The 20,098-nt window shown below is 41.4% G+C and overlaps 1 protein-coding gene across 13 annotated transcripts in view; it reads left to right on the top strand.

Annotated features, from left to right (window-relative positions):
- Positions 1–20,098, top strand: part of DOCK3 (dedicator of cytokinesis 3) — a 184,564-nt gene that overhangs the window by 88,989 nt on the left and 75,477 nt on the right. For all 13 annotated transcript variants that reach the window (XM_050312963.1, XM_050312961.1, XM_050312962.1 and 10 more), the window contains exons 10-14: positions 1,446–1,527; positions 6,595–6,655; positions 8,884–9,031; positions 14,298–14,386; positions 16,895–17,020. In XM_050312963.1, coding sequence (XP_050168920.1) covers positions 1,446–1,527; positions 6,595–6,655; positions 8,884–9,031; positions 14,298–14,386; positions 16,895–17,020 — 506 coding nt within the window. The remainder of the gene's footprint in view (positions 1–1,445; positions 1,528–6,594; positions 6,656–8,883; positions 9,032–14,297; positions 14,387–16,894; positions 17,021–20,098) is intronic.

Consider the following 20,098-nt stretch of genomic DNA (forward strand, 5'->3'; position numbering starts at 1 on the left):
GGATAGCCTGGATTGCTGAGCGGGACAGACTCTCACAAATAACCGTGCACAGATTATAACGAGGGGTGTGAGTCGTGCAGAGCCATCCCGACAGAATCAACAATTCTGAAAATAGATCAGCATTTACAATGGACAGGTTGCAAGAGCTGTAGTAAAAAGGCCAATTTGTGATGTCTGATACATTCCAGTCAGGATGAGCAGGGACTTGGCTTCGAGTGTGTGGAATACACAGATGTGTGTGTTGGTATTTGTGGTGTGGGTGGTGCCAGTACCAGGCTGTTACAATCCTACATTTTTAGAACTGTTCATGAAATGCTGTTGAAAAATTGCACCATGTGTAAGTTCTATAAAACATTTCCAGCACTTTTTCTTGAGTTTCTTAACAGTTTTAAGTTGCTTACTTGTTTGGGGGGCTGTCACTCTTACCCTGTAAGAGATGAGCTTTCCTAAAGGGCTCTTTAACACAGAGAAGAAAGTAACGAAAAGCAGTGACTGCACACTGAAATCAGGTGTTTCTGAGCTGATGATGATCCATGTGGATTAACTGTAGGGATGAGTGACCTTTGGGAACAAACTACCAAAGTGTGTACACTGTGTTTTCATATTTTTCAGGCCAACAGTACTGGAAAATGTGTCAAATAAAGGTTAATGGAGTTGATACAGTCATACTGGATAGAACTGAAAGGATCTGTGAGATAATGGAACTGTAGCTGAAAGATCTATTGATGTGCTCTCTTTTTATTTCTGTGAAAATCTAGGATGAAAGTTCTGGTCTAGAAAATCTAGGAAGAAAATATGTGGTGTGGTCTTGCACACTTGTGAAAAAATTACTCCTCTGACGTTTTTTTGCACTTAAATTCTCTGCCTTAAGAAATAATATGAATGCCCATGTCCTACTACCCATAGTAAGGATTCTCATTTTGCAGTCTGGCTGTACATGCTGGTTTTATTCATAGAAGAGCTGATTAATTTGATTGATAAGAGTTGTATCAATTGAATCGTAATGTATTTGAATTAGGATATTGCCTCTGTAAATACTGCGTGTTAGAGGAGATTGCTTAATCGGTATTCTTGTTACTTTTAGTTTTGAGTGGATTTTAATGAACTCAGTTTTACCAAAGGCCCTCAGCAAGTTTGCCTTAGCCTTTGCCTGGAGGAGTTGTAATGTGCTCAGATTCTGTGCTGCTTATATTCACATTAAAATAATGTTATTGCATCATGAATATGCATCAACACAGTGTTTTCACAAGCAGAGTACTTGCTGGTAAAAGTCTTCTGTGCTGTTCCATGTCATCTGAGGAAGATCAGGCAGTGCTGTTTCATATACATTGAAATTATAACAACCACTGCTTCTTTTTTGTTTAAAACCCCCATACCTACCTGTATTGTTCTGTTGAAGTGTGTACCTGAAGCACTTACATTTTTTAATGTTGTTTGTTTTTCAGTGAGAGGTTTATGGTGAGGTTAAACAAGAATGGAGGCCCCAGGAACCCGGAGAAGATCGATCGGATGTGCGCGCTGTTCACAGTACGTGTCTGTTCCCTCCTTTGCCCTTCCAGAGCTGTGCTTGGAGATCACTCACCCTGAGGGGGGAAAACCAATTCTTCCCTTCCAGTATATTGAGCAGAACAGAAGCTGTTTCTAAGTTTTGTTATGGTTGTGACTAAATGTTAACATAGAAAATGAATGTCCTTCTAAATTATTTTTATGGCTAAGTAAATAACCTGAAGTGCTTCCTTTGAAGTGCATATTTTCCTGCTCATAATGTGAAATTTTTAATATTTTCATTGCCTGTGCTGTACTCTTAGATATCAGGGCACAGGAAGATGCTGTGGTGTCCTGAACAAAAAACAAAGCGCTGTGTTCATAATCAAAGTCAGGCAAACAACTCCAACAGCATACAGAGGAAACCTGACCATTCTCCAGGCAGACTTTTGTCACAGCCCACTGGAGTGTCTGTGTAGCAGCCCCAGGTGGATGGTGCAGGACACTCCCAGGTAGGGAGCAGAGGGTGTGGAGGGGACAGAGGGACCAGGATGTGCTGCAGAAACAACAGCCAAGTTGAGCTCTGGGGAATTGGTTGGAATAAAGGGAACATTGTGACATCCAGAGCTCCCACAGCAGGTCTGTGCAGACAGCTACCCCATCCTGAGGCACAGCAGATACCACCAAGTGCACCAACAATCTTTGACTTTCTGTGCCAGAAAGGCTGAAGAAGTAACACCTGCCTGGTTCCTACCAGATGATTCCTCACTTGGGAATGAGATAGCCAGCTAAGATTTTTCTCCTTTTGATTCTTCAGACTGACCCCTCACCTAACTGCCTTCTTGTTCTATACTGTTATGTTGAAATGGAATCATGGAATCACACAATGGTTCAGGTTGGAAGGGACCTTAAAGATGATCCAGTTCCAATCCCCTGCCATGGGCAGTGACACCTTCTACCAGACCATGTTGCTCAAAGCTCCATCCAGCCTGGCCTTGAGCACCTTCAGGGATGGGGCATCCACAGCTTCTCTGGACAGCCTGTGCCAGGGCCTCAACCCTCAGAGTGCAGAATTTTTTCCTGATATCTAGTCTAGCCCTGCCATCTGTCAGTGTGAGGCCATCACCCCATGTCCTGTCCCCATGTGCCCTTGTCAGAAGTCCCTTCTGCACTGGTCTTAAGTTATGTTTAAATTCCCTCAGAATTTCCTCTGAATCATATGTCAGACCATGATTTTTTTCTGCCGCTTTTTCTCAGATATGAAAATCTAGAGACGTTGAAGCTTAACAGCCCCTGACAGAATAACTGTGAGGAACATCAGATCCCAAGTGTGAGAAACACCTTCCATCGGGTCTCACCTTTAGCTCGTGCACATGCTGGGAGCTCTGGGGCTGAAGTGAAGAAAAAATATGGTGGAGAGCTTTGGTATCAGCTTTGGTTCTGGCAGTGGAACCCTCTTAAGGTCAGGCAGGGTTGGACACTGAAACAGCTTCCCAGGACTGTTCCTTTTTGTCCTTTAAGAAAACAGTGGAATTTCTCCTCTTAAGGAACACAGTATATCCAGCCAGATGTAAGGATGCTCAGTTCTGCCTCCATGGATGTAGGAGATGTGGGTCAGTCCAAAAATAGCACTGACAGGGATGCTGACAGCAGTACAGCTCAGGTTTAGGAAGTGTTCCAGCTGGTTAAACATCAGCAGAGGTGACAGTCTCTTAGTGTTTCCATGGTTGGTAACTCAACACCAGGAGTGGCCAGGGAGCAAGCTCCAGCTCTGGTGTCTGGTCCTTATGGAATATCCCTAAGGAATATTCCCAAAAGGCAGGGTGGGATGCTTTGCATCGAGTTTGACACTTTTAGGCCTCGGAGGTTCCTCATTCTGGAAAAGATTTTCACCATCAAACTTCCCCATCTACACCAATGCCACGTGACTTTGGGTTGACTTTCTGGAACAACCGTCCTGCTTCACTCTGTGGTGAACAGTTTGGAGCAGTTTTGCTCTGGTGACCTTCAAACCAGCCTTTACACACTTTAAAAATTGATGATATCCTGCAGCCAGGGACACAGTTCGGGGACTGACCTGCTGCATGTTATGACAAAGAGTCTGCAGAAGGCCAGACTGGAGCATTGCAGACAGTGCCACTCTGCAGCTCCTCTCCTGACCAGAGACCACTCCCAGGGAGCTACTGTACAAAAATACCAAAGCTGCTGCAGTATCACTTCTCTGAGGTGCTCAGACTCCATCCCTCTGTCTGGTGTAGGTACTTAGACCCTCACTCTGCTGGAACATCTACTCTACATAACAGGAATTATAATTGGAAAAATTATCTGTGCAGAAAAAGGCATGCTTCTGATACAGTGTTTTTCATCAGTGTATTCAAAGGACTTTTCAAAGTCTGCAGGAAAAGAGCAACAAATAATTGCTTTTTGAAAAACTGTTTTATCTCCAATAGTTCTATCTTATCTAATTTCTTAATTAGGAAATGCTCCCTAGATAAGATGATTCTGTGATTATCAGGTTTGTTCTCAGGCTTTTGTTCATCTTGACTCTAAATCTATTTATTTATTTCCTTGCCCTGCCTCACCACACTGCAGTATCTTTCAAAAACTCATCTTTCCCAGAGGCAAGAAGCCCAATCTCAGAGAATTCAAGGGATCCCTGTCTTTTCCTGCTCTGTTATTCCAGGGGTTCAGCTGTCTCCCTGTGTGTGATATCAGAATCACTCAGGCTCTGGTTTTACACCTGCTGTCATATCACAGCGAAGGTGAGAAGCTGCTTCCTCTGCAGATCAAAGCTCACTCAAACCTCAGCCTGTGCACTCTTCAGAAACATTCCTGGGGCTGAATTGAAACATAACTACACAGTATAAGCTTGTTATTTTTGTTAAATACCTTATTTTCTCTACCCTATGAGGTTGGCAGCTGAATTAAATAACTAATTAGTGGCAAACAGGTGTCCTTGGTTCCAGAGGTTTGGAGGTGGTTGTGATGGTGTTTGGGTTTTTTAACATACAATTAGACATTTTTAGAAACCAGCATTGAAAAGAACTAACCATTATTAGACACTAACTCTTTTCCATACCCAATACTGGAGGGAAAATTTAGGAGTGATTTTCTAAAAAGCCATTCAGTTATATTTATAACGTAACTGTTTTATTTATGAACCCATATCATTTAAGAAGCAGCTGAGAAGGAAATACCCACCCTGTGGAAGGAGTCCTAAAAACACCTTTCTGTTTTCTTTTATGTGGCACACAAGTAAACAATAAATGTGGTTTGTGAGGACAGACTGGTCCTAGGTCATGTGCATGCATTCTCTGCAGAGGAATTATCTGAAAACTTCCTCACAGGGACTGAGGCTTTTGCTTGTTTGGTCCATGCCACAATTAGAACTTCTTGCCTTGGAAAAAGCCTCTGCTGCACAAACTCAAATACGAGGCCATCTGGGCCCACGTTTCTTGTCTCTTGACTGTGCCACAGTGTATTTTTTTGAAGTGTGAACCCATCAATATGTTCATGCCCTGCCATTTTCTGATGTTTTGACAGCTGCCCTTTAAAAAAATTAGTTCTTTAAATTGCTGTTAATTAGAACTGGTAATCTGATAGTATAATAAAATTCTCCCTGTCAAAGCATAGATATTTTCAGGAATCTATTGCTCTCTAGAGCATTAAGCACTCCCTCCAAGTTTTTTTGCTCTTTGAAATGTCTTGTCAGGCACTACTGAGATTAAAACTATGTCAAATCCACTCTTAGTGTGGAACCGCATGTCTCCAAGACATGTAAGATAAAGGCTACCATATGCTGCCACACTGGTATGTTGGGTGATGGAGAAAGCCTAGAAAGTGTGTTCCCTTATTGGTGCAGCAGCAGCAGCAGACTTGCAGAGAAAATGCTAAGGACGACTTTTATAGCTTAGTTTTTTGGCTCAGGAGAGACACGATCTGCTCTTTACAGGATCCCAAACAGTGTATTTGCAGCTTCCTGCATATGCTGCCCTGGGAAACACAGTGCTGCTTTTAAACAGAGGGAGGAGGGGCAGCCACGAATTTATTACTGACCTGCTGGAATTTAGCAATATTGCATGATTGGAAAGGGGTTGAAACCTGTCCTTAGAATGAATTCTCTCTGTGCCTGGTTCTCAGTCAGTGTGCCCAGATTTTACTCTGCTGCATGTCACTGTAATCTGGGGGTGCATTGCCATCGTAATCTCAGTTGTTGTGATTTGGTTTCTCAAGTCACACGGGAAAGAAATTTGCTGTGTGACTTACAGTTCGTGTTTTAGCTTTCAGCAAAATACAGTTTTTAATTCTAAATTGGTTCAGTCTAGGAATAGCACAACTTAGTTGTTCACAGTTTAAATTTCCTCCCCACCTTTATATAAAAACTCCACTTACTCCCTTTTACTCCTCTTAGCTGAGGAGTTTCTTTAAGCAAAACCACAAGAGTTTATCTGAGATTGTTGCAGTTAATTTTTACATAAGCAGTACCTGACAGTAAGAGGACAGCACTTCATAGAGTGGAGAAAGGGGCAGCAGCTGCTGCTGTAAAGTACAAGGAGCTTGTTTTCATCAGTCTAAACCATGGATGAATATTCTCATGCAGTATCTGTTCAAAATCTTCTTGTCTGGGAGGTTAGTAGCATAAGGAAAACTTGTTGAACAGTGCTGGTGGTTTTAGGAACAAATGTTTCTTAGATCTTTCCTGTAATTTTAAAAAAAAGGCAGAGAAATGTCTCTGAAGTTGATATTTGTAAATAAAGTTATCAGTGAAAACTACAACACGCCAAGGAAATTGCAGTTGTCTTTTAACATGTTAGTGCAAAATGCTGCAGTAATGAATTATTGAAAAGTGTTATTTGTGTTTTGTTAATATTTCTTTATTATTAAATGTTTCTCAGGGTCAATAATACTTGCTTGTCCTCATTAACTCCAGCTTTCCTTTTGCTCTTTTCCTGTTCTTTGGGCTTTTCTTCAAGCTCCCTTTCCGAAGCTTTGACCTGTTTTTCTGTAACAGGGAGTCTGAGAGTTTTCATCACATAACACAGTAACAGGCACTTATGTTGGAAGTGCAACATTTTCCTTTTAATGTCTGTATTTTTTCCAATCTTTCAGGATCTCAGCAGCAAGGACATGAAGAGAGACTTGTACATAGTTGCCCATGTAATCCGAATAGGTACAGTATGATTTAGTGCTTGAAACAGATATAATTAACAATGCCTTTAGAGTGGATTTAAATGTATGTTTTAATTAACTGCCTTTATAATGCTTTAACCACTTAGAAAACTCAGTCTGATTAACATGCAGACCATATGGAGCTAAGTGTTAGAAAGTTACTGGTGACTGTTTAACAGTGATGGTTTTTTCTTAGTCTGGAACAAAATACTTGATTGAACAGCACATTTGGGGAGAAAGCCTAAAAAGGCTTTTTGTTTAATGTTTAAAAATTTCAAATGAGGTCTTTTTACTGATGGTTGTAGTTAGTTTACAGGACAGGACAGCAGCATACCTGACCATGCCCATCTAGTAAATCAGAGGCTGTCAAACAAATATATAGAAAGGTCTGCTTTCTACTGAAGGTGCTTCCAAGAACTCACACTTGAGTTTAGGGAGATGGGTTTCTCTGACTAGTCAGCTAGGCCAGGTTAGGCTTCATTTGTTCTTTTTGACACTTGCAGTAGCAAGAATAAGAAGTGTTTGTGACAGAAGTTGAATTTAAAATGTGTCTTACACAATATAGTGCAGTGCTCAAAGTTCTTAGCCCAGCAGTGTGTTTAAAGGAAAGTGACTGTTTGATTTCTGGTATGTGAATTGAATTACTGGAATCTCTTATAGATGGAAGGTGTTGGAGAGAAAAAATTTCAAGTTAAAAGGGATATAATTAGTTAGTAACAGGTTTAAATGGATTAAATTATTAATGTCTGTACTTCCCCTGAGAAATTAGCAAGTATATATTTTACCTTTGTTAAATACTAAATTGTTTTAAATATTAGACCTAAAATGTTAACAACATGAAGTGGGAATAGCAGACAGTTTCTTCAGTTATATTGTTGCAAACGAGTGAGTGGTGCAGTGTCATTCCCATTTTTCAGGTTTTCAGTGAGCTGAGGAATGGCCAGGGAGTGTTTGCAGTGGAAGGTGTCTAACCCTGTTGCCAGCCCAGTCACTGCTGACACCCATCAGCAGCCACAGACACCTTTTCTGAAGAACAGCAGGTCTAAACAGCTTAGTGAAACCACAGCTTGGTGTGTTGTCCTGTGAATGACAATGTGCTTTCAAAGCCACAAATGACTCTGTTATCACTTGAGGTGAATAATGAAGCTTGTAGGAATATATGCTGTGTTAACCTTGATGTGAGAAGTGCTGGACAAATTATTGTGTGTAATGTTACAAGTTCACTTAGATTATCACAGTGATTTTTCTGGCCTTGGCATTTTTTACTCTATTCTAAAACTGCCTTAATAATAGGAAGTGAATCACTGAGCAGCTTTTTACCTCAGAATTCTCCTCCCTGCACTCCAAGACAAACGTGATATATGACCAATATCTAATATGTGATATGTATTATATACAATGTATAATGTGAGAGTTTGTGTAAATACTGAACTATAATGGAGGGACCACAGTGGATCTCTGTGTGGATCAGATTGGTGAGTACAAGCTGTATTCTTGGCTCAGTCCAGAGGTGATTTGTAGTCAGCCCATCTGGATGCAAATACACGTCATGGAGCTGCAAATCAAAGATGGCCAGACGTGATGCTACTCACTTTGCCCTTGACTGTTCTGTTTAGCTGAATGAGGTGATGCCCCTTCATTAAAGCAGCCCAGGGGGTCAGGGAGGTTCAAATGGACCTCTGGGTTTGAGGCAGTTTAAGAGTGAGAAGTTGTGGGGGGTTGACACTGGCTGGACTCCAGATGCCTTCCAAGCTGCAATTTCCTCTCCCCTGCAGCAGGACAGGACTGGGGAGGGGGAACAAGATGGAGGAAAACTCATGGGTGAAGGTCAAAGCAGTTTAATAAAGCAAAAGCAAAGGCCTTGTGCAGAAGCCAAGGAAAACAAAAGATTCATTCTCTGTGTCTCATCAGCAGTCGATGTCCAGCCACTTGTAGGAAGCAGGGCTGCAGTGCATGTAGGGGTTGCTCCAGAAGAAAATCCTCAGAGTCACAAATGCCCCCCCCTTCTCCTCTGTTCTCCTTGCTTTTATTGTTGAGCAGATGTCATGTGGTTTGGAGCATCCCTTTGGTCAGTTTGGGTCACAGCTGTCCTGGCTGTGTCCCCTCCCAAGATCTGCCCACCCCCAGCCTCCTGGTGTGTGGGTGTGCCTGCTCAGAGGGACAATGGAACACAACAGACAGGATGGCTGCATGGTGATCCCTGATGTTTTCAATTTCTCTTCACTGTAGGTCGGATGTTGCTAAATGATTCCAAAAAAGGGCCCCCTCATTTACACTATCGCCGCCCCTACGGCTGTGCAGTGTTGAGCATCATGGATGTGCTTCAGTCAATCTCTGAAATAAAGGAAGAGAAGGATTTTGTTCTCAAAGTTTACACGTGAGTAGCTGTTAGAAGGAAGTTCTTTGCTTCTTTATTATTCCAGCAGCTCATAGAAACTAATGAATATTATCCACAGATATCTCAAATATGTGAAATGCTTCTGAAATTATTGAGCATTGCCCAAGTCTGTGACATGCAAAAAGCTGCTCTTTTATTAATGTGATTTATTTAAAATCTGCTGAGCTCAAACCCAAAGAAATATTCTGTATTTCATCTTAAGAAGGCAATAGCTACTTGTGCTCCATCTCCTGTTCCTTCCCAGGCACAGTGACCAACGAAAGGAAATGGAGAACAACTGAAGTCAACAGTGTGTGACCAAAAAACTCAAAACAAATCAACACTTCCTGAGCAGGAATCTGTCTTACAGTTATTTGTGATTTTGAACTTTGAACTAACAAATTCTTATTCTGAAATGTGGTCTCACAGTTGTAATAAAGAGGCCACAGACAAACTGTCTGGAGACTGCAGGGAATATTTAAATCCCTTGTCAGTGAGAATAAATACTGGCAAGATCTGCTTTGCAGATGGGCTGAGATACAGCTGACACTGCTTTGTGGTCTGTGGCCACAGTAATAAGATAATTTGGCGGGTTTCAGGACTTTGTTATTCTTTGAGAAGTGCATTCAGCAGCAGAAAAGCTGACCTTCAAGGGAAACTATAAATGAAAAAAAAAATGTCCTTTACTGTTCACTGAAAGATTCTTGGATTTCTCTTCGTACATTAGAAATCTCTGAAGTCCAGACAAAAGTCTCTCAGAGTCAGCTCCTCCATTCTTCCTTTGCCAACAGTTATGAAAACTGCAGCAGAAATCTCAAATTACAGGGAAGAAAAGGGTCATCTTTCTTCTCTCTGTTGGTCGAATCTGGATAATTTTGGCCTTTTGTCACCATTCAGTTTCAGCTCCTCTCAGACCAGTGGGTTTTGGTTATGTAGTGCATGTTAATATTGTCCTCGTAGGGGTGGTGTTAATACATTGCAACTGCAGCATCCTGAACGTTTACAGAAATGGAACATTCTGGTTGTCAGATATCTGGTTTGATGCCCTTTTAATGCATCTTTAGCTTCTGATGCACTGAAAAATAGAAGAGAAAAAACTTGTTAAAATCCTGGGCAAATAAAGTCACACAGCCACTTAGAGCCATCCAAAGTCCTGGTACAACCATACAATAAAAACTACAGCATACAGAGCTCTCCTTTTCTTGCTCTTAATCTGAAGTGTTTTGTTGACATGGATTCCCTTCTGACACCCAGAGTGCCAGCAGTGTGTGCCTGAGCAGGTTTGTACCATCACATCTGCTCCCCCCAGCCCTTGTTTTCACGTCCCCCACGCAGCCCTCGCTGCCTTCCCAGAGGGGAAGGAGAGCCTGTAACAGAATTCAGCTCTCTAATCAGATGCTTGTAATTTTTTATCACTCTTATCACTCTCTTGGGTTGTTCAGAGTCTTGTACATTCATTCTTTTACGTTACTGCTGCTTGGAGTGTTCTCTGCAAACCTCCAGCAGAAATACTCAGAAGGGAAGGTGGATTTATTGAAGGGCACCAGCTTATCCCCTCTGCAGCTTTGGTAGCTGTTGGTCCTTCATGGCAGAGTTTTCACAGGTTCATTCATCTCTTGCATCTTCTCTTTGCACACTCCTTTAGCAAACCCCCCTTTTCTTGCTTTGCAGGCTAAAATTGAAATGACAGTGTTTTGTCCTCTGTAAGTTTAAAATTGAACATGAATGCTTAAACGGCACTGAACTGATTTTCTTACCTGCTGCTCCTATTTTGATTACTGCTCACATGCCCCAGGCCAGCTCAAAACCATCATAAAGATGAAATAAGGAGGGAGGTGTATTTGTGTTTTTGAGGAGCAGTAAAAAGCATTCCTTTTGTACACTCTCTGGCTAAAGCTCCCGGCTGCCATGAACGAGGCAGCCAGCAAAGCCTTCTCACAGGGAGAGGCTGGAAAAAATTGGAGAGACTGAAAACCTCACAAAGGCTGAAACAAATACATGGGCTTTCAATGAGACTTTTGCTGGAGCCACAAGAGAGAATGCTTATGAGAGGGGGGAAAAAAAATCAATTTACTTCACCGGTCTTTCTCTGCTTGCCTTATTATTGTTAAAGATTTATGGCTGAAAAATACTTCTTTCTCACAATTGAGATTTTCCTCTTTGTTAATCCCACAGTCATGTTAAAATCTCACTAAGAGGATCTAGTACCACAGCTGTAGTTATAAGCTCATTATGTAAAAGCATAAACGTTTACTTTTATAATTCTTTTTAATATACATGTAGAATATTTAAAAAGAGATGGAAATTAAATTCTCAGTCCATTTTTGAAAATTACTTGGTTTCATATCTTTATATTTATTTTTACATTAATTTTTATCTCTAATGAAAGTTTTTGCTCATGTAACATTACTTTTTGTGTTAATCTTACCATTCCTCTGAAAACTTCATGTATTTCTCTTTCATATTATCTTTTTCAGTTTTATTTTTTTGTCCTATTTTCCTTCTATCCTTTTTTTTTTTCCCTCCTTCTCCAGCACTAGCTCTTAAAATTCTTTCCCCTCAGTGCCTGAATGCCTTTCCCTTTTGATATTCCATAGTTGTTATTTGCCCAGCTGGACAAGAGGGTAGGCAAACATTCCAAGTGGTAAATGTACTGCAGAACCAGCCCACCTCAAAGGGGGATGGCTGGCTCAGGGGAACATTCTTCTCTGAAGGAGGAATATATCCTGTTATCTCTTTGGTATTTGGACAAGTAGAATCTGAACACAGTGAAACACAGCCCAAGCAAATGTTTCCAGCCTACATGTCAAAGCTGGGAGAAGATCCTCCTTCTTTGTGTTCAGGAAATGCAAAGTGCAGGCTCACCTTGGTACTTGGTACAGCACTGGCTTTAGCAATCTTTACGGTCTGTTGATTTGGGGATAACTTTGTCTCAGGTTAATTGGCAAACATAAGTCACTGGAGGCTGAAATCTATTTTAACTTGCACTCCAGAGGCTGGTACAGCAACTAAAAAATTAGGGAGGGAGGAGGGTATAGAATTTGTTCTATAGGTTAGCCCTCTACTTTTAGGAGAATATTATTTGCTGTAGGATAAATTACTTTTAATGCTGTGGCCACATGAAGAGAATGATTATTTTTTCTTGATGAGTAAGCTGAATTAGCACAGAACACCACAATTCCTGACAGGGGGTTTGTACTGGCCATTAATGCCTCAGCTCTGTTGTGTTTTGGTTTTGAGAGATTGTTTTGGGGAGTGCAGATACAGTCAGTTTGCCATCCTGTGAAGGTCTGGAAGGTCACTTCAGTGCTGACCTGTCTTAGGTGACTGTGGATAGCTGATCTCTCCTCCCAAAAGGGATATGGTACTTACAGAAAGGGGGGAGTCGAGCAAGGGAAATGTTTAATGACACAGGGACATTTCTTTATCAGAAATGAAGAATGTGGGGAGCTTCAGCTTGAAGAGGAGGAAAATGATGGTGGGAAGAGATACAACCCAAGGCAGTGTGAGCAGGTCCAAAGGGGGTTAGACCAGTTTATGAACAAGGGATCCATAAACAGAGGAGCAGGGACAGACAGGGAGGTACCACCCAAACCCAGCCCCTGGGGCAGGGTACCTGAGCCTGGCTGCTCATCTGCCCTGCCACAGCATCATGGCCTGTGGCCAGCGTGGAAGCTTTTAGTGTGTTCTGGAGTTCCTAACAGTCAGCTGAGGTGTCTGATACCTGAACTCAGTGCAGGGGAAGGGAGGGATGATGGGACAGGTGGAGCTGAGGTTTCAGGTGGGATGATGCCAGTCTAACTGCACCAGTAAACCCCAGAGTACAGCCTGAGCAGTGCTTTAATGACATGAATCCTTTTGGGTAGCACAGTGGAAGAAAGCAACTCCTAATGATTTTTCTCCGTATTTTTTGCTGTCTGCTCTTTGTATTTCATTTATTTCGAGTTGTCTCTGTTGCTTTTGCTGTTCCAATATCATTTGGGGGGATGTCAGTAAGTGCCATAACAGGTTTTGTGGGTTGTCTCATTATCCTTGGCAGCAGGTGGTAATGCAGAGGCTGTAGGAAATCACCAGCCACTATTTGTTCTAGATAGCCCTAATTCCTTTTGCCATGCTATTCTTCAGTTACATAATGCAGCAAACAGAGAAAATCCCTGATGTCTTCAGTGTAGCTGGTTTGTGTCTTACCCTGGTTGTGCTGCTGTGTTGTACTCTTGGGATGGAAGCAAAAAAGGGAAAAAATGTTCATATCCTTGGGAGAAGTTTTGCAAAGTGACTTATTTCTCAAGCCTCATAAGAGCTGAAAGCTTAAAGCATTAGCTTCCCTTTTTTTTTTTTTAACCTTTAAGAGTCAATAGGACAGAAGTTTAATTAAATTGTTTAATTCAATTGCATTTCAGGAGAAATAAGATTCACTTTTGCTGCTGAGTTAAAAATTGCTGACTTCATGGGGAATCATTAATTCTTGGAGTTGTGATTTAAATAGAGCACAGTTGAATTTAAAATGCAGTTAGGCTTGATCAACATACTGGTTTTCCTCTTTTTTTTGGCCAGTAGCACTGTTTGTGGTAAAGTTTCCATTTTTATTTTTTTTTTTTTCAGAAGAGAGGAGATTATATGGCTCATTTTTCATGTAAAAACTTAATAAAGAGGGACACTTCAGTTCTTTGCCTTTCTCCCCCAGTCCAATGTCCCTCTCTCATACAATGGGACAGTAAGCTATGGACTCAGAACGTGGGCCTTGTTCCCTTGATTCCTTTGGCCTCTGGATTTTGGGAGATTGCATCGTGTTTCAAGGCATTCTGTAAAATATGTAGGCAAGCAAAGACTCATTGTAAATTCCTGAGATGCTAAAAAAATCGGGTTCATTTAGTCTTTCAAATTGCACTTTTATTTCTTGATTGGAACTTTTTTAATAAATTAAAACCAAAAAGGTAATATATGGCAATAGTTAATTTTGGCTTAAAATTTATTTGCTACCTACACAGGATTCAAATAGGCCAACCAGAGCTTTCTTGGGTTTGTTGTAATCTGAAGAGTGGAACAATGGCTTTGATGACAGAAAAGTCACTGCTGGCTCCAAAGTGTCCATAAAAATGACATAACTATTAGGGAATATTTTGTTCCACTTTTAAAAGCAAGAGTTATGTGGGATTTCTCTCATTCATCCAACCTTCCATATTACCTCTCCAGCAGAGTTGACTCTCCTGGTCTAAGATGGTTCAGCAGAAAGCATTTTCCTTGAATTGGTGTTCTTTTCTTTTAGGTGTAACAACGAGAATGAGTGGTGCCAGATCCACGAGAATATCATCCGCAAATCCAGCACCAAGTACACAGCCCCCAGCTCCAACTATGGTAAATATTTACTGGTGCTTGTTTGTCTTAATAAGAGCTGAAGATTTCCTTTAGGAAACTGCTGATTATTTATAGCGGAGAAATTCACTCAGATGTGAGGTTTTACTTTCCCAGCTAATGACAGATAAATATGGAAAGTAAATCTTATCTTTTTACCTCATTTAATGATGTCTGGAGTTGCTAATTCAGAGATATCATAGCTCTGCCATTCCAAATGAACCAGCTGATAGGATGCAGTTGTGCTTCATTAAAGCGAGTTTTGCATTCATTACCAAGTGCCTCATTCATGGGCATTCTGATGACCAAATACTGAATTTGTCTTCATTTCCCTTGTTTGCATATTGAGATACTGTAGTGGAATATGCATTCACACTCCCACAGAAGATATTAAGTACAAGAATAAACAAATAAAACTTTTTTCAGGTTTGGGATTTTACTGTGTGTCAAGCTGGTCTCCTTCCCTGCTGCTCCTCCTGTATAGTTAGGGTTATCCCCTAGTTGTCATTAGCATATTGCCCTGAGTTGTTTGTAAATGATTTAAGCATAAGTAATGTGATTTAGGCCTCTCAGAACCCACTCTTACAGTGACAAAATTCTCAAACCACGAGTGTGATGTTTCCCTGGAGAAAAGCTCACTGGGTCTTCCTCTCACCACCTTCCCAGGTCTTGTGTAAAGTTGGTCTTTCAGGTGTGCTGCAAGGAATAGAAACAAACTGGAAGGATATGCTGGGTAGAAAAGAGGAGTGGGAAGTACAGAACCTTTGGGGAGAGCAGGGAGCTGAGCACAAGTTTTTTGGGGTGGATTAAGTGGGAAAGTACCACATAAGTAATATATGTAATACCATGCTGGAAAAATTATATGTTCTGTTACCTATAGTGACTGACTCTAATAGATGATAGATTAATTCTGGTGCTTTTTATTAAGTACTGGGAGATCTGAAGTTCCAAATTTGCTCTAGTGGTTTTACACTGGAATGTTTTTAATTTATTTTCATTGGTTTGTTTGTAATAGCAGAAGGGGATATAAAATGACCAAGCTTTTCTGTAAGTGGCAAAAATAGCCAAGACTGATTTGTCACGAGCGTGTGTCTCGTGTGTGCTGTGGAACCTTCTGTAGCACACACACACTCACATCCACTTGCACATGGTGTCCAAAAGGCCTGGATTTTTTCCATGGTTTTCAGGGCTGTGTTTTCCCTGCAGAGCTTTGCAGTGCTCTTCTGCCTACTTAGCTGGACAGTTGCAAGTGCATGTTTTGGCAGCTTTTGAGTCCATCCATGCTGACTGTCCAGCTGGCTGGTTGGCCTCCCTTTTCCTTCATTTTAAGGCTCTATCCTCTTTCTTTTTTTTTTTTTTTTTTTTTCATCCCAACTCCCAGTATTCATAAAATTTATACACTCTCCATGTAGTCTAGAAATCCACTTATTTGCCAAATTTGGCTGAAGCCAAACAGCAGGATTGAAAATTGTTTGAAGAGAAGAAAGCGGGAGTTGGGTGGGAGGTACATGATCCTCCTGGTTTCATTCCCCTGGTAACTTGTCTGACAAAATGGTGACTAAATACAGTTCACAAAGCCCATGTGTTAAACTTAGGAAATTGCAGAACTTCAGATGGCTCCTGCAAGAACAGGGTTTGGTTTGGTGTGGGGTGTTCTGGGGAGTGAACAGGGAGGATACAAAGAACTGACATGGAAGGAGACAAAGGATGTGGGAAATGCCTGTGTGAAGGTAATTCCCATGGACATCGAGGCTGGTAACGTGTGCCCAGCAGGTGAGACTGAGCTCGCAGGGCTGAGCTTAATCCTGGTATTTTTTGGTATCAAAATGCTGGACTTTTTAGTTTTACCAATACATTATCCTTGCTTTAGGGGTGTAGTATGGGACAAATTAAAAGCAGCTGGAGAAAAGAAGCTGGACTGGGATTACCTGTGTAATTATTCCTGGTCAAGCTGTTCTTCAGCTGATACACTGAACAGCAGAGCTGGTGGCTGAAGTCACTTTGCCCAGTTGGTATTCCTGAAACGTGTTGAGGTACTGATGGGAATTTCATTAAAATCAACACCCCTCTATGAAGCAGTTAAAGAAACAAGTGGAACTGATATGCTGTGAGATTTAATGTTTTTTCATGGTATTAAGCAGGATTAAAGGTACTTTAGACATGTTCTACAGCATTGTGTGGTTGTTCAGATAGAGTGGCATTGTTCATACATGTGTTGTCACCTGCTGTGCGTGAGGAATAATTACTGTAGCTTGTGACCTGTGTGAAATAAAGTATTCTGATTTTTTGACGCTGTGTGTTAATATAATGCTGTGCTTGTAGCTGATCCCTTGTATCAGTTTTGTTTCTTCAGTTTCAGCTTTAAATTACTCCAAGGGAAAAAAGAGCTCTGTTTATATACTTGTATTAAATTAACTGTGGAGCCAGACCTTGGTTTACCTGCATGCCTTGTATACCCAGACATCTAATTCTTAAGTCAGATACAAGGAACATATTTGTGTTTTTTTCCAGGACTTATCATTTCTCTTCAGCTTCTTCGTGGTGACATGGAGCAGATTCGAAGGGAAAACCCCATGATCTTCAACAGAGGCGTTTCTGTTACCAGGAAGCTGGGGTTTCCTGATGTTATAATGCCAGGTAAACACAGCAGCTCCAATCTGAAAATATTGGTGGGATTTTTCCTCCTACTCTCCCACACAAGGGCACTGGGGTGGGGGATTTACTTGATCAAGATAAATAACAGAAGGGTTGCCTTATTTATCAGTAAATGCCAATTCTAGGTTTGGGAAGGTGTGCTAAATCACTTTAATCAGTGGACATTACAGTCACAGAAGGTGCTAAATGAACATGACAGAGGGTGATCTGGAAGGATACTGCCCACCCAACCCCTGACACTTGGATATCCCTCATGTATGGAGATTGTCCTTCAAGCCTAGAGATGTTTCTTCTTAAATGCTTGACATTTCTTCTTCCCAGTAATCCAGAGCCTGCAGAAAGCATTTCCATTTGCACCCTTGATTTTTTGGGGTCGGTGTGATCCTTTTGTAATGGTTGACAGGACACAGGGTGCAGATCTGGTTGGATTTTCCAGCTGGCCTTGCAGAGCACCTGATCCGTGCAAGAGGTGCCTTGGCTGGAGCATTACTGTGCTTCCTTCACTCCTTAATTCTGGAGCAGCAGCTGGAGATGCTTCTTGTTTTGGCAGAACTGAGGCAGCCCCAGCACGGGCAGGAGTTGAGTTAGGGAAGAACCCGGAGCGTGGCCGGTCGTGCAGCCACAAACAGCTGGTGCTGCTCTGTCCTGACCTGGGCAGTGTGGGAAGGAGTGGGCTTGGTACTTACCCTGCATGTGGAGCATCTGAGCTGTTCCCTCACTGCTGTGCATGGCAAGCAGGACCAGGGATGACTTTGCAGACATGGGGAATGTTATGAAAGCATAATGGGGAAAAAAGCAGATCTTACTACTCGACAGGTGCAGTGACACATCAGGATCAGAAGTAGTTGCTGTAGCTTTGTTGTGGAGGCTCTTCAGAAACCACAATAAAACAGGGAGTAGGTGGGAAGAATTTAGAACATCTGTTTTATTTACTAATGAGCTTGAAAAGAGTAGTAATCGAGCAGCAGAGGATGTGGGCTATAAGGCCAATTATAAATTTTAGGTTTTAGTGACCTTATAGCAGTTCCAGTCATAACCCAAAGCAGTCAAGAAACAGCTGCTGCAAGGGGATCTGCTGTGATTGAGATCCCAGCTGGATATGTCTGCTGGAATAGCTGAATCACAGCTAGAGAAGGCAACGTCAGAAATAACATTTACATACCTGCGTGAGTGAATTGATTCTCCTGCAAGAATTGCTTTATCCTCTATTTCTGTGTGTAGAGAAGTCCCTCAAGTGCTTAAGGAACAGCTTTGTGTCCTCACTGTTTCCCTGTATTCTGCTGGTTGGGGCAGGGCTTTGGCCCAGAGCTGGAGCAAGCAAGGCAGCAATATCCACGCAAAAAATGCTCCTGCCCTAAGCTTTTAAAATTCTCTGTTCACTGCAGCTAATTCAAATTTCCAGATTTTCTTTATGATGAGAACCACGGTTGTTGTTGGAGAAAACATTGGGGTTTTAGGATGATAATCTCTTTGGAATTGGACTTGCAGATATGTATATATACATATGCTTAAAATACTGATTGATAGTAACAGATGTGTCAGAGAGCCACCATTCTGCTGTTAAATGCCTCCTGCCTCTCCAGAGGCATTGCACACACACAGCTTCTCCTTGGGTCAGAGGGAGCTACAGGATACAGTTTAGATGGGTAGAGTTTAGATGCAGAGCTTTAGGCATTTGTATTTGGAAAGGAAAAGGCTGCCATTTGTGCAGAAAAGCAGTTTGTGCATGTCTGTAAACACCAGGTAAGGAAAGAAAGGCGGCCAAGGGAGCTGTGAATGGACTTTCACTGTAAATGAGGACACTGCCAGAGTAGAGATGAGATGTGAAGAGACAGGTGATCAGGAATGGGGCTCTGACCAAAGGCTTTCACTGTGTTGGGTATTTTCCAGGATAAGAAAGGCTCAGGAAAATTAGGGGATTGAAATGTAAGGGAACTTCACTGATGTAACAAACAGTGTTCGTTCTAATTACTTACCAATTTATTTTTTTTTAAATGAAGGTATGTTTGAGATATTCAGGTGACTGCACATATTTGCCTGTTCTTTGCTTTTAAAACATTTGATCAAACTGGGATCTGAGTTCACCTGACATCCAGGACAGAGTGTTTGGGTTAAGTCACCTTTCAGGTGGATTAGCCAAGCAACATAAACAAGGGATGTGTATCAATTTACTCTATGCTTGTGTTTTTACAGGATCATTCTTCCTTAGCTTTCTGAGTAGTGTCTAAATTTGAAAAATAAGTAACTGGGGACACACAGCCAAAAAAAAGAAAAAAAACCACCCCAAACCAACCAAAAACTGAAGCCTGTCATGCACATGAGCAGTTCTCAGCCATGTCTGCTGCATTAATTGTCTTTGTCAAACTACTTTTTCCTTGCTTTGCTTCAGAACTGTTTCTTTGTCATTAAACAGAGGGTTTTTTCTTCCAGAAAAGAGCACACAAAGTTCATGACTTGTATTTTGCAAGTGGATGCAGGTTTTTCAAGGCAGTGTGGTTTAAAAATGTTTTTTAATGAATACATTAATAAAAATACGTCATCTAGTACTGTTAAAATATGCAGTGATCATTCTGCTGAGCCAAGGAATCTATTTTTAAAAAAGTAAATAACTGTAATATTTCAAATAATTCTTCTTTGTCATAGGTTTGAACATTTTAATTTCTTTTTTAGTGGAAAATCCTTTCACATGTGCACATCTTAACCATTAAAATTCTGTAGATGTGTCTTACCACACAGTTTTCCTGTCCTGTTTTATTTCCTAAACTGGAGTATTGGTTGCCTGTGCCAAGCCCTCTTTCTGTCCCTCAGATATGAGCAACATGGATGGTAGCTGGTCATCATTAAGAAAGTGAAACTGGTCTTTATGGGCTTGTACCTTCCACGGCTGTGCAGAACAAGCTTGATATTGTACAAAATAACCATACCTGTCTTGGTTTGTAAAGATAAAATGTTCTTTGTTTCCGACTGTGTTGAATCCGAGAAGAGCCTCGTAAAGGCTTCCCTTGTCTTTTTTGTCCTGATCAGAAGGGATTCAGCCAAACCAGCCTCAGGAAGAACTGT

This window comes from Myiozetetes cayanensis, unplaced genomic scaffold, assembly GCF_022539395.1.
Source record: "Myiozetetes cayanensis isolate MyiCay16 unplaced genomic scaffold, myiCay2020 scf18, whole genome shotgun sequence".
Lineage (NCBI taxonomy): Eukaryota > Metazoa > Chordata > Aves > Passeriformes > Tyrannidae > Myiozetetes > Myiozetetes cayanensis.